At 36.4% G+C, this 15009-nt stretch overlaps 1 protein-coding gene across 36 annotated transcripts in view; it reads left to right on the top strand.

Annotated features, from left to right (window-relative positions):
• The window catches only part of SORBS2 (sorbin and SH3 domain containing 2), a 487674-nt gene that overhangs the window by 355911 nt on the left and 116754 nt on the right, over positions 1-15009 (top strand). For 18 of the 36 annotated variants that reach the window (XM_072622649.1, XM_072622635.1, XM_072622642.1 and 15 more), the window contains one exon: positions 6886-6978. The exons of 3 other annotated variants lie outside the window; for them this stretch is intronic. In XM_072622649.1, coding sequence (XP_072478750.1) covers positions 6886-6978 — 93 coding nt within the window. Of the gene's footprint in view, positions 1-1557; positions 1608-6885; positions 6979-15009 lie in introns of those variants that run through there. 15 more of the 36 variants (XM_072622632.1, XM_072622633.1, XM_072622631.1 and 12 more) reach the window with 5 other exon arrangements.

Below are 15009 nucleotides of genomic sequence, written 5' to 3'. Positions count from 1 at the left end.
TGATTTGAAATTTGATTTGGCACCAGGAAGAAATGAGCCATGTCTATCATATTCCAGTTTTATTGTCATTATCTTATACCATTTAGGGTGGACTCATCTTTGAAGGTGAACTTTGAAGATGATATTGAAAAACGGAGGTGTGGAGGCTATGTGTATGAGAAGTAGAGTGAGGAGGATAATAATAGGAGCAGGGAGAGAAAGCTAGGCAGAACTTAGGAGGAGAAAAACATACTGAGGATCAAAGCAAAGGCTTCATTCTTGAGGGCATTCCAACCTACAGTGTCATACATTGTCATAGAGGGGAAAGATTGCCAATCAAAACTTTATTGACAAATGGTTTCAGATGATTAGACTTTTTCCTTCCATTTTAATCCCACTCTCCTACAAGGTCCAAGTAAAGTTAGAGTCAAAGTTGTGAAATACGTGGATTAGAATGCTCATCAAGGAGGAAAGCAAATGAATTGTCTAAAAACAGATCCCACAAAGACACAGGCCTAGTGGCAAGATTCTAATGACTTCTTTTATAGATTTATCTCTTCCTTGGTTTTACATCTTGCTAAGGGAGTATGTTTCCTGTTCGGTCTCAGGGTGAGGAGTTTTCTATAAATGAATACAGTGACTAGCTCACCGAAAAACATCATATGTGGAAAGGGAATAAATATAGAATGAGAAACCTAAGCTAAAGGGTGCGCTGTCCTTGGAATATATTCAGCACACTCTTCCATTTTACTAAGTTTCATTCCCAGGAGATGGTATTTCTCAGTGTGTGCTAAACAACAACAAATCACTGGTAGCCATCCCAGTGGCAATCATAAGCATCAGGTGCTGAAACCAACCATAAAAAAGTCTCTGTCTCTCTAGAGCAATCATTTCTTCTCTACACTAATACCTGGGCCCGGAAAAAAGAAAAATAGTGATGACTCATCTTTATAGCCATCCTCATCCCAAGGTGAGCCATGTTGAATAAAATCTTCTGGGAATAATGACTCACCATGTCAAGTAATATTTTTGAGGCACTTAGGTACCTTTTGGAATCTGAAGAGTCATTTGCCAATAGTTCCCTCAGTCCCAGAGAATAATACACAATATTTTCCTTCTAAAGAAAAATGTATCCACCTTAAGAAATTATGGGATTAAACTGAGTAATTGTAGTTACATATGTTGTTATATTTTGTAAAGTTAAGCTTCAATTACAAGAGCATAGAATCATCTTCTTAAACTTATAGAAATTTTCATTACATTGTTGATTTATTTAAATATTCTCAAATATAATTTTTCAACTTACAAAACAAAAATCATTCCGTGTGAACGTTACTTCCTCTTTTCAAATTTGAATGAGGACGTTAATTCCCAAACAATGTAAAATCATTAGCAGTATTTATTTTTACTATATTATAAATTGTGTCCATCTAAAAGCCCTGATTACAAAATAGGGCCAATTCATTCATGTGTTGGTGTGGAATTAATTCACTGCTACGCCAACAGAATCCTAGTGACATTTTGTGCCACATCCTTTTGTCTAGTGAACAAATTAATGCATAATTTTGTTTTCTACAGGAAGACTGAAGATCTTAATAGCAAACCTTCCAAGGTCAAAATGAACACAGGTATGCTGTCTCTGTTAGTTTTCAAATCTTATCTAGTGATAATTCTGACCCCAAATCATTATTTTTGCATAATGTACTGTGCTGACACTTGATCTGCAGTAGATGTGATATTAAGACCCTGATCATTAGATACCATGTAGTCTAGATTTTTATACCCAAGAATCATCTACAATTGAGTTCTCTGTTTTGTTACCTTTTCCTTTGTTTTCTGAATGCAAAAACTCACTGTGATCTTAGAAGAGGATAAAAAACCATCTGAACTATGTGTATATGTATTTTTCTGTATGCCTGTAGATTTAGGCCAAGGATATCCCTTTTAAAATTACTCATATTTAAAAGCAAGTTCCTCCAATGGAGTCTCTTTAACGTGTCCTCTATCCTACCATCTCTATACATGGTATGACTATAAAATAATGGAATGGATTTCCCCAATTCTCACATCAAAGAAGTCTCATTTCACTGTGGTTATGACTGTATAAATATTATATACATATATTTTTAGAGGAAAACTCTATGATGCATTCCAGGAGAATGTGGGGAAGAATGCTGTATCTTAGTATTGCTGACCAACAAACTTCAGTAGGACTTCAGAACTATCCACTGTATTCACATAAAGTGTTTCATTACCTAAATGATATTCTGTGTTATTGGGATGTATTACTTTGAATTTCAAATTTTCCTTCTCTTTTTTTTTCTTGAAATGTTTACATTCAGTTTCAGGTAATTTTCTCTTTGGTTATTTGGAAGCTTAATGGGCATAGAACCAGAATCTTAGATTGTTATTTGCAAAGGTCCTTAGAACTCATCTAATCTAACATCCTCAACTTACCACTGAGTAAAGTGAGACCTAAAGAAATGAAATGACTTGGTCATGAGGACCACTGTATTATGTGGAAAGTGGAACAGCAGAGGTTCGAACCTGGGTCTGTGGACTCAGATCCCATATTCCTTCCAGTCCACCTTTAAGATTGACCCTCTCCAATCCAGACTCCTTTCCTCACCAACAGAATGTTCTTTCTCAGTTTAATACAAGGAGAGAAGATGGAGGAGGACAATGTAAGACATTTTTTCCTCTGAACTTTTTGTCATTTTTTGTATGTGTATAGTTTCTCATGCTGTTCCAGAAACTGATTTGGAATACATGCATAAGTGATGAGTTATTTAGTTAAAGTTCATTCCTACTAATTCCTAGGTTAATAGAGATCCAGTGGAGGCTAGCATTTGACTTTTGGTAGATGGCTCTGATAAAATACCCTAAGCAACCACAAAGAAGGCTAATGCAATCAGGCTGGCCAAGAGTAAGAGACCTACATATAAATGTGGAAGAGAAGGTTGTAGGTGGAGATATGAAGGGCAGATTAGAGATGTAGATAAATTTTGAAATAAAGGAAAATGTAATTTAGGGATGACCCAAAGGAAAGAGAACAAGAGGACTCACAACTAGATAAAGGAAGTTTTGTTGTTTTGTTTTTTAAGAATTTAGAAAAACCAAGTACTGGGGAGGCAGTGCACTTGAAAATTATTAGGAGGAAAGAAGGCATGAAAAAATACTCGTGGTACAATTCAGTTTCCTAATTTGAAATAAAAATTTTCACATTTATCCTGTGCTTACTATGGTCCTCTGAAAGCCCAAAACTAATATCAATATAGGCAAACATAGTAATGAAGTTTGTATAATGCTTAATGCTGTTACCATCTCATGACATGGTACAAGTCAAAAATATTATCTGTGTGTACTTTAGTAGGAAGGAAGGAAACAAGGAAAGGAAACAGTATTTACTAAGTTCATATTATGTGCCAGACTGTGTTAAGTACTTTATAAATATAATCTCATATTTTTTCACACCAATCCTGAGGGGTAGATGCTAGTATGACCCTTATTTTACATTTGAGGAAACTGAGGCAGCCATCGATTAAGTGACTTGCTTGAGGTCACAGAATTAGTAAGTGTTTGAGATCAGATTTAAATTCAGGTCTTACTGAATCCATGCCTATAACTTTGCCCACTGAGTCACTCATCTGCTTACCTCAGTATTTCAAGAACTCATGGTCTCGTTGGTGTGTGTTCTTCTTTTGCCAATACTTCTATGCCTTTATCGACTGTCTTTGTGAATTGCTGTGCCCTGCTTTCCTCCCTGAATCACCGTTCTGTGGCCAACCAACCACCTGATGACATACCTCTCCAAACTTAGCTAAATTGTACATGTAACATACATACCTCACTTTCATAGACATGTAATTTAGGATCCTGCTCTTGTCAGTACCCAAGTACCTCCTTAATTAGGTCCTCAAGAATATGTACTTATTTCTTGGATACTAAGGCTTCGTTAAGGCCCATCACTTTATTGTGTCCTGAACTTCTCTATGCATCTAACATAATTCTTAGAAGTGACAGATCCTAGGAAGAATCGCATTCTAATACTGTCACTTTATATGCACATTAATGGATAATAGTATATAAAACTACATAGAAATTAGATTAATATGTTTTGAAATCATAGTAATTATAAACATTTCAAAGTGATGTAATAGAATTATTGGGAAAACATCTTGCTTTTAAAAAAATAATAATTCATCTATTATATAGGATGGCATATAATTTGTTCCCAAGAACTGTGTGGCTAAAGACTGATGATGATGATGATGATGATGATGATGATGAGATGACCATAACAATGATGATGACAGCTAGCCTTTAACGTTTACTAATAGACCTTTAAGGAAAGTCTTATACAGTCAGACATTCAGATATCTGGTGAGGTATTTAAAAAAAAAAAAAACTTCACAGGCTTGACTTCAAACAGTACATGAGCTGGTCAAAAGGGTTAGAAAAATCATTTCTTTTTCTTTCTATAATATCTCAAAAATTTAGATTGGTTCTCCAGACATGGTATCTCAATTTTCTCTTCAAACTGTGACCTGCTATTAGTTAAAGAGACTCTTGCTTGTGTGAAGAGAGGAGGACATAAATTATTCATGGTATGTGACTCACCCATAATGAGTTTTCTAGGGCTGGAAAGAGTTGGTATAAATTATGTAGCTCATTAGAGCAAAGACTGGTCTAGTTACCTAGTTTGAAGGTGAGGACCAGCACCAGCCTTCTTTAGGGTAAGCTAATGCATGGGAGGAAGCATCTTCTGTCTCAAAAATGTACTGAAAGGTTCTCATCTGGAGACCCCTAGGCCAGTTTCTGATCTTGCAGCTTAGAGAAGACAGAGATTGATTGACATATCCATCATTCAGATCATCATACTTTGGGCTTCCTAAATGTCTCTCCCTTTTGTGTTAGGGCTTTGATTATAGAAACTTGGGAAGAATGCTGAATGAAGTCTTCATTTTCTTTTATGTTAAGTTCTCACTCTATTTAGAGGTATCTTGGATACAGAGTTCATCTTTTGTGACCCTAAATGTTACCATTCTGAAATTCTCTCTTCTCATTTCTCAGTCTGCATTTTCTCAAACGAGTTAAGGCTCAAATGAGTTAAGAAAATAATGCATTTGCAAACAATTCTCCTTTCAGCTCCTTCTGCCTGTCTTTTCTCCTCCATTCTCCACCATACCTATTTTTTAAAAAATTCTTCACAAATTCCCCATCATACGTCATTGCTGGTAAAAATCCATATTTCTGTCAAACTGGTTGGCTTTTTTTCCCTTTTTTTTTCCATCTTTTTTTGGTCCCAATAAAGTTACCTTTGTGCTTCCATTATTATAAATACGTATGCTTTATATCATTTTAGTGAAACTCTCTACAACATACTTCAAGGGAATGTGGGCAAGTAATTACATGTGGAATAAAGTTACCTTTGTTGGTAACTTTACCTCACCATTTTTGGTTTCCTTCCCATGGTTTCCCATTAAATATGATTTCTTTCCTATTTTTTTTTAAAATTCTGAATGTAATATACACACATACAAATGCCAAACAGAACATGTAAAGAAGATTTTATATATGAAATTGTGAATCTGTTACATACAGCCTGCTTTTTAAAAAGGTATTTTTTATTGGAATAAGTTATACTCTTTGAGGCTGGAACTACATTTGAAGACTGCTATTTTTTAATGTGTATACTAAGAATTAATTTTCAGCAACAAAATCTTTTCACTAATTTAAAGGTATCTTCTGATTGACTCAGAAACCATGTTAATTAATTGAACCATTGCATAGATAATCTTTACTAACATAGATGCACGATAAAGTATTTTTCATATGAATAATTAGCAAAATAAGACTTTTGTCCAAAATTGGCATTGACTATGACTCAGAAAAGAATATGATGACAAACATAACTGACAGTATAGTCGTTCTGGTCACTTTCAGCATTTGACTGGGTTATTACCTCTTTTGAGTAGCTTTCCTTTTTCTGCAGTTTGTCACAAAGAGTTAAATTCTGGAGAACTGGCTCAACTATTTATTGCACATGCCGTTAGAAAGATCATTCCAAAGGCCAGAACTGAGTGGAATATGGGAATGGAACAGGAATGAGTTCATAAATAGAATATTAACCTTCTGATACTTGAAGTATTTTTGCTTCTAGAATTGTTCAGAGCACACTGGGATAGTTTTCTTGAGCTTGGCTTTACATATTTCATGACTATAAATTTAGGAATTATGATATGAAAACTGTTCAGAAAGGAAAATATTCTCACAAAATGGAATGTGTTGATCTTGGGACTGTAGCTTTATGTTTACTCTGATTTCATTCTGAATTGATGAAAACTCATTCTTTCAAAGTATTTTTCAACATATAATTTTCAGTGATAACTATGGAGGGCCCAAGACTTGCACAATGCTAGCCTTTCTTTATGGACCCTGTATGTACTTTCCATAATAAGTCACATCTTTTTGATTCAATAGTTATTTTGACACAAGTTCAGAAGTCATAAAGAATAAAATATGATTTTTTTTAAAAAAACCTGATTAAACAAGTATGTTGCTAACCCTGCTCACAGATTGACTATTTGATGATAATTACGATTTTGCAATGTGAAAAGGTTTGGCACCTGTGTTTGCCATCTCTTGAAAAACAATGACAGTATGTAAGAAAATATCGGGTATAAAATATTTTGGTTCTTTTATTGAGGTATTACCAGGCCTATTAAGCCCAGGTTGTGGGTTTCACCCAGAGAGCATTTTCAGATGGGTATAGGTGGTAATGGCTTTTTCACCATTTACTGCTTCAGTGGATGTCTTGCCGACTGCACTTGAAAAGTCCCACGATGTTGCATGTGCTTGCTTCTTTTGCCCCGGGCTCCCCCCTATGTTATTTTGTGCTTTCAGATAGCGGTGGGTGTGTTCGCAAACGTGCTGCCATGTCTGTCACATTAACATCTGTGAAGAGGGTTCAGAGTTCTCCAAACCTATTGACTGCAGGTATAACTATCTCACTAACGTGCGTAATTCTACACTGGAATGGCTTTGTCTAACTTTTCTCTCTTTCTAGCATTATCCTATTGGATTGGATGTGAAGAGCTTAGAGTTTTCTGGCTGAGCTCTGATTTTTCTAATCCTATGAATGGCATGCTCATCAATTCTTGTTATTCTAAAAATAAAGAGCCAAAAGGGTCGGTCTGTCCTCCTTGCAGTAAAATTAGTCTGATGACAAATTATATTATATTACAAGAGCCTCTGATGTCTCATGGGAAACACTAAAAAAAAAAAATTTAATGCATGATCATTTTATTGCTGCTACATTGAGTGACCATAATGTGCTAATTATTATTTGAGTTTTCATATCATCGCAGGAACTTAAAATTCCATAGTATTTAGTTGTAATGACTAATGAGTTCTATATTTTTCCAGTATTTTTAAACATCTGATATATGCCAGGCACATAGTGCTAAGTCCTTTACAAATATTATCTCATTTGATCCTTACAATAGCAAGTAAGTGTACAGTTGAGAAAACTGAGGCTGACTTGCTCAGGATTAAGTAACTTGCTGAGGATCACACAGCTAATAAGAACTTGAGACGGAATATGAACTTCAGTCTTCCTGACTCCAGGCCCACTATTGTATTTTTTTTCCTACACTAGTTTTTGCAGTTTCACAGTCCCTTAATCTCCTCTCTCTCTCTCTCTCTCTCTCTCTGTCTCTCTCTCTGTCTCTCTGTCTCTCTCTGTCTCTCTGTCTCTCTCTGTCTCTGTCTCTCTGTCACTCTCTCTGTCTCTCTCTGTCTCTGTCTCTCTGTCACTCTCTCTGTCTCTGTCTCTGTCTCTGTTTCTCTCTCTGTGTCTCTCTGTCTCCTCTCTCTCACTGTCTCTGTTTCTGTCTCTGTCTCTCTCTGTCTCTGTCTTTCTCTGTCTCTCTGTCACTCTCTCTCTCTCTCTCCCCCTCTCCTTCTCCCTCTCCCTCTCCCTCTTCCTTTCCCCCCCTCCTTCTCTGTCTCTGTTTCTATCTCTGTCTCTGTCTTAGTGGTGATGGGAGGAATGGATTAGGGAAGGGGAGAACTGGTAAAAACTGAGGAAGTCTACAGTTCACACTGTACCTGTCACAGTGTTTTACATTTGGAAGTCTGGAAGTCACTCAATAAATGTGTAGGTTGGTTGAAAGATTATTCTAACTCCCAGAACAACCTCCAGGAACGTCCCAACAGATAACAAAAATTTCTTCCCAACCTCTTTGGCTTAGGGCAAAGGGCAGAGCCAGCCATTGTGACTTTGCTGTTGCTAGGCAGTTGGCCACAGCTATCCTGGAAGTGAATTTATTAGCATATCTGAGAAACTTGTTTTCCTCTTAGGGGTACCCACATATTAAAGTCACAAAAGTTAATTGCAAACAAATAGCAAAAAGAAAAATAACAGATATAATACTTAAGGACCAGTAATTTCCAAATAAAATGATTTATCATATTTTGTTTTTTCAAGAGATCTCAGTGGCTCTATCAAAATTTACTTAAGTTAATAACTTGAAGTTAGTGAGAGTAAAAACAAAGGAATTCTAATAATTTTTTGTTCTTGGGCATTTGAGGGTCACTCATATTATCAAATGTTACTGTCGAAAACTTATTATCAAAAGGTGCATCACTAAAATGAAGCAGGTATGGTATAATAAAGAATAAATTAGTAATGGTAACCAAAAAAAAAGATTCTAGTTATAGATTTTTGGGTTATTTGTTCAATATCCATGTGAATTTCTTAAGAAATTTCTTTGACCTAATATTTTAATCCAATATTAATAATACTAGTTTCTTTTTCATCATTTAACCTTATAGTAAGAAATAAAATTGTTTTTGAGTGCCATCATCAATGGCTTTTATATAAGTATTCGACTTTTTGCTATAAAGCAATTTAGGCAACTTCTCATGATACTAAAGTGAAGTTTATAGAGTTTTTTGGTCACATTTGCTTAAGGATGGAAAGTGAAAGTTAACCGTAAGCCATCAGGTAAGTTGCTCCCTGGAATAGTTGAGCTTTGTTTAAAATCCTTTGGTTGAAAGTTAAATGAGGTGCCTCTGGCAAATTCATCTTAGCTCACACTGAACTTTCTGCCATGAGCTGGAACTATAATGGTGCCTAATGTAACAGGGTTGCTTGCCCTTAGACCTGCATTCAGAAATAGTTTTTTCTTTAAAATGTTACGTGAAGGCTAGGCAGAGAATCAGGGGCCTCTTGCCTTCTATTTCTGTTTATGCCATGAACTTGGGTTTTCTTGGCATATCGCTTTGTACCCCAATTTTTTCCTGTTGGAAATGTTTTGAAGTTTTTGTTTTGGGGAAGAAGGAACAGAATCATTTTCCTTCTGCATAAAATTTTAAATGATTGATTGGATAAAAATTAAATTGATTTGAGCATCTCAAAGGAATTGTAAATTTCTAAAGGATCAGGAGAAAGTCTACTGTAAGACATTATACGCTGTATAAAAATGATTTGAATTGTATCTGAGAGCTATGATCTCATATCTTTAGAAAGCATTTAGCCTGGTAAACCTTGCCATATAAAACCATTAGATCTTTGAGGTTAAAAGGATTCCAGAGACCATCTAGTCCAGGGGTGGGGAACCTGTAGACTTGAAGCCACATGCGGCCCTCTAGGTCCTCAAGTGTGTCCCTTTGACTGAATCCAAACTTCACAGAACAAATCGCCATTTATATAAGGATTTGTTCTGTAGAACAGTAAAAAAGCCACACTCAAGGACCTAGAAGCTACACATGACCTCGAAGTCATAGGTTCCCCACCTCTGATTTAGTCTACTTACTCTTAAAAGTACAGAAATCACAGAGTATTGGAGCTGAAAATCAATCAATCAGCAAATATTTTTTAGGTTCTTACTATGTGCCAGGCACTTTGCTATGTGCTAGAAAAACAAATAAAAAGAATGAAACAACCCCTACATGCAAGGATCTTACAATGTAATGGAGACAAGAACGTACAAAAAAATATGCAACATAAATTTTAAGCACACACAGAAACATACACTAGGCAGTTAAATGCAAGGTACTATGAAAGGGGGGGCACTAGCAGTTGAGAGGATCAGGAAAGGATTAAATCATTTAGTCCAGCCTGCCATTTACAGATGAGGTGAGCAGGACCTAAGGAGTGAAGTGGCTTAGAAAGGTGCCCAAGGTAGTGAGGGGCAAAACCAAGACCAGATCTTCCAGATATTTTGACTCCATGTCCAAATGCTCTTTTGTTGATGCTGACCATTAGTGGGCATTCAGCCTTTCCTTAAACCTTTCCACTATCATCTTCTTATGCTAATAAGCATTTGTTAGGCACCTGCTATGTGCCAGACACTGTTCTATATCTGTGCTCTTGCCAGGAAAGTCTCCCCTCTTTGTAGGTTCAGTCACTCACCTCTCCATTTATTAAGCAATTTACACATCCCACTTTACTAAGTGCCAGACAAGTCTATGTACAGGTACATGGAAACACATATGCTTATGTAGCAACATAAACAATTCAGCAAACGTTTATTAATCTCCTATTCTGCCATCTCCAGATCTCTCTGCTTGTGCAGCAGCCAAAATGCTGAAGCCACGATGCTAACGTGGCTAAAGTCCTAGGAACTTGAGCATCTGGATATCAGGAAAATTATGTACTACTGTTGTGGTACCCACACAGAGAGAGCAGTGACTCCAAACATCCTGACTTAAGATACAGGCAGATGTTGACTACAAGTCTCAGCAAAAATCCTATGTGGCTACGAATTGCAATGGCCATACACAATTTCCCAGGGTGCTAAAGGGTTTCCTTTTGAGTGCACAGCTCTGAATCATTTGCTCATGAAGATTTTTTTAGAAAATCTGGCCTGCTAAGGATTAATGCTCCTTCATTGTCTGGCAGCCATCCCCTGCTTTATAGTGCCTTTACAGTTTTGGGGTTCTTTTGGACTTCCTTGTAGAACCCCACTGATATGTGTATGTGTGTGTTTCTGGGGTCAGGGGGTTGCTAAGGTTAGTCAAGGAGTGATTGCAGTGCCAGGTAAGCCCCTGGCAGATCACTGACTTGGGAGGAGATTAGCTCTCAACCTTAGACTCCTGCCCAAATTATGAAATTCGGACCTCTCACCCTAAAGAGAATTCATATTGGAAAGAGACATCAGCTGACACAATCTAATCAAAAGATCGGAAGATTTAGAACTAGAAAGGTCCCTCTGTGTCTCGGTTTTATTTCACAGGCACAGAAGAAACTTGGCTTCCTAAATCAGCTTGATGAATCACTCTCAGGGAAATTTTTTTAGAAGCTTATTTTTCTTTATTTCTTAATAACACTGAAACTCGGAAGAGTTTATGATATATGATTTCATCAGTGTGAGTAAGCCCTCTATACCTCATCCCAGGGGTGGGGAACCTGGGGCTTCAAGGCCACATGTGGCCCTTTAAGTCCTCAAGTGCCAACCTTTGACTGAATCCACTAAATTGACTAAATTGTTCTGTGAAGTTTGGATTCAGTCAGAAGGCTGCACTTGAGGACCTGGAGGGTCACAGGTGGCCTTGAGGCCACAGGTTCCACCAGCCCTGCCTTGTCCTATACTGGTCTCCTCAGTTTTTCTCATAATAGCTAGTATTTATATAACACTTTGGGGTTGGCAAAACATCTTAGAAATATCTCCTTTTATCCTTACCATCCTGGAGGGTAGCTGATATTATTATCCCCATTTTACAGATGAGGAAACTGAGGCTGACAGATTAATAACAATGATGGCTAGCATTTGTACACTGCTTTAAGGCTTGAAAATATTATTTGATTTAAGAATTACTTGCCTAGCAAGTGTCTGAGGCTGGATTTTTTGAACTTGGGTTTTTCTGAGTCTTAGTTGAGGGCTACTGTACCACTTACAACCTGTACCCCAAAAAGATCTACTTACTATTATGCTTAATATACTGGAAGCCTTTCTTTTGTTCTCTTTGAGTTGACCAGTGTCCTCCTCAAGCCATGTGTCTTTCCTCTTAACTATGGTTAGGGCCACCCTTTTTTCTGACCATGAGGGTCCTTGCTAACATCTTTTATGCCCCTTCTCTCTTTTTTCATTCCTCTTCTATTTCCCCGAAAAGTAGAATGGGAGAGGATAGTCATTAAAGGAGGACTCTGATTCAGTAAAAAGAAAAACATACATAAGGAGATGAAGAAACAGTTTGGGAAAGCACAAAAAGATATCCAAGGAAAAGCAGTGGCAAATAATAGAAAAAGTGGTCTAGCAAGCATCTATAAATAACCTAATTGAAGAATAAGCCTAGGATACAATAGAACAGAAACATCAACTATTGGATCTGGAGAGCAAATTGACAGATTTGGAAAAGAAAGGAAGAAATGAAAATCCTCTTTGGGTTCCCCAAAGACAAAATACAGTACAATAAAATAACCACCTTCGCTTGGTGCCGCTTTTATTTTTCTCAAGAAAATAATAGTTGCAAAATGGTTACCCGGTTTAGTCTTAAAGACAGCTTGATGCATGACAGTTGAGTCCACCTAGGAGGGGTGCACCCGATTGATAGTCTGCCCTATGGCTTCCATGGTAATATCATCAGAAAAGCCAAATCTTATTAGGACACATTCCAAAGGGTGGTCCAGATAATTATGCTGGATCAAACATTGCAAGAAATATGTATATCGTATCTGGGCTTGAGGAATTTGCCCTGCATCATAAGAAGGCAATGGTGATTAGGTGATTTATTTTTTAATCAATCAATTAATTATTAAATTAATTAATTTATAACCTAATTAATAAATTAGGGGAACTTGAGTTTGAATCTTGACTTTGTCACTTAATACCTACCTGCAAAGGGCCAAATGATTCTACTCAAGAACTCAATGTCCTTGTCTTATAAAATGAGGGAGCTGGACTAGGTGCCTTCTAGGATCTCCTAAGCTATCAAAATTTATCCTATGATCCTGTTCTCAACAAGGGCCAGAATTTGCTCCATATTTATGAGTAAGGGGAATGCAAGGGTTTTGATCCTCAAGTTTGCATTAGTAGGATTTGTATCTATACATGTAAATATATCTATATCTATATATAGCTATATCTATATCTATCTATATATATACATATATATGTGTGTGTGTGTGTATATATATATACACACATGGTTTTTTTTTAACTGAGTTGAGCTTCCCTCCACTGCTGATCTGTTTTAGCATCCATCTCTGACCCCTGGGTTCTGATCTCCAGCATATTTAACTGAGCTTGAGGTTGGAGATATTTCTGCTTGACCCAGTCTTGAAAGTTTGCTTATGCTATAAATGTTGAAGTAAAGAAGTCATTCACTTCTAACTCATTACGGTTATAATTTCCATTTTATTAGGCCATTTTTTTCTCTTAGCAGAAATGCATTTATAAAATGGAGAAGGTAAGCCCCTTAAGGGGCAGTGAGGTGGTTCAGTGGCCTATAGTTGGAAAGAATCATCTTCTGGGGTTCAAATCCAACTTCAGACACTTACTAGCAGTGTGATCCTGGTTGAGTCACTTAACCCTCTTTGCCTCAGTGTCCTCATCTGTAAAAGGAGCTGGAGAAGGAAATGGTGAGCTGCTTCAGTATCTTTGCCAAGAATACCCCAAATGGGGTCATGAAGAGTCAGATGGGACTAAACAGTAACAAAGGAAGGGCTATTCATCCAGACAAAAGTCTTGGTATCCAAAGCAGATAGCACACTGGCCAGCAAACAGTAGATACTTATTAAATAAATAATGATAAATTATTCAATTTAATTAAATTCTGAAAATACTCATTTAGATTACATTAGCAAATGATCATAACAGATGACTTTATTACCCTTCATTTACAAACCTTTGAGTCAGTTGCATGTAAATGTGGTATGTGCTGGCATGATTCTTTCACTATGCACACTAAGCACTGTTTATGCTATAAATATTGAAGTGAAGAAGTCATTCACTTCTAACTCATTACGGTTATAGTTTCCATTTTGTGGAGTCATTTTGTTTCTCTTAGCAGCAATGCATATACATCATGGTGAATGTAAAGGGCAGTGAGGTGGCACTATCAGTTTTCTACCCCTCTTAATTGTTTGGGCACCCATTAATTGGGAAACACTTTTGCCATAAAATTCAGCCAATGAACTTTTCTGTTCTTCCATATATCTCTCAAATGCAATTTTTCTTAGATTTCAGGATACTTTTAGTATAAGCATCAGCTGAAAAATAATCCTTTGCACCCACACACCTCCACATAGAACCAGTTATACGACAAAATTCTAATAATTGTCCTAGCCAAATACAACATAGGTCTCTGCTGAGTTTAATTCAACTAAGTCATTAAATAAAATTAGAAGCATATATATGAACACCAGAAGATAATGTTTAAGTAACAGTTTCCAATAAGACTGTTAATGTACATTTTATAGACTCTTTGTGCATTATCAACAGAAATTTACTAGAAATGAAGATTTTCTGCAGTCTTTTAGTAGTAAGGAAATGAAATATAATGAGACTAGCATTTTCTAGAAAGCCTCTTTATGAGATTACCTAATGTACTTCTATCAGCTCCTCTGTGTTGTGATGGGAAATTACCTTTAAGTGATTGATTTACCTTCGGAAGAATAAAGCCTAATGTTATGAAATAAAAATATAATGTAGCAACACACCCATATTTTCTAAATATAAAAATTAAAATATAGCCACCCCTCCCTCCAATAAAAACAGTGGCAAGAGAATGCTGGTAATGAATGATCAGATGGTCTGGCTTGTTATTAGGCAAAGATTCCCTTGTCTTTCACCCCAATCTATATAGACTTTTCACTAAATATTTTAAACTCATTTATCTAGCTTGGTCAGTAATAGGATTAAATATTCATTGATTTCAAGATTAGTGAGAAAATGATTTAATGTATAAGGCAAAACAGTGTAATTAAGAAATTACATTGTGCTAGACTTGGAAATAAATGTACAAAATATGATTAGACCTCATAATGTTATATTCTGACTAGCTTTTTAATGATCAGAATAT

This window comes from Notamacropus eugenii, chromosome 7, assembly GCF_028372415.1.
Source record: "Notamacropus eugenii isolate mMacEug1 chromosome 7, mMacEug1.pri_v2, whole genome shotgun sequence".
Taxonomy (NCBI): Eukaryota; Metazoa; Chordata; class Mammalia; order Diprotodontia; family Macropodidae; genus Notamacropus; species Notamacropus eugenii.
The sequence above is the reverse complement of the archived record's forward strand: the minus strand, read 5'-3'. Positions and strand labels throughout refer to the sequence as shown.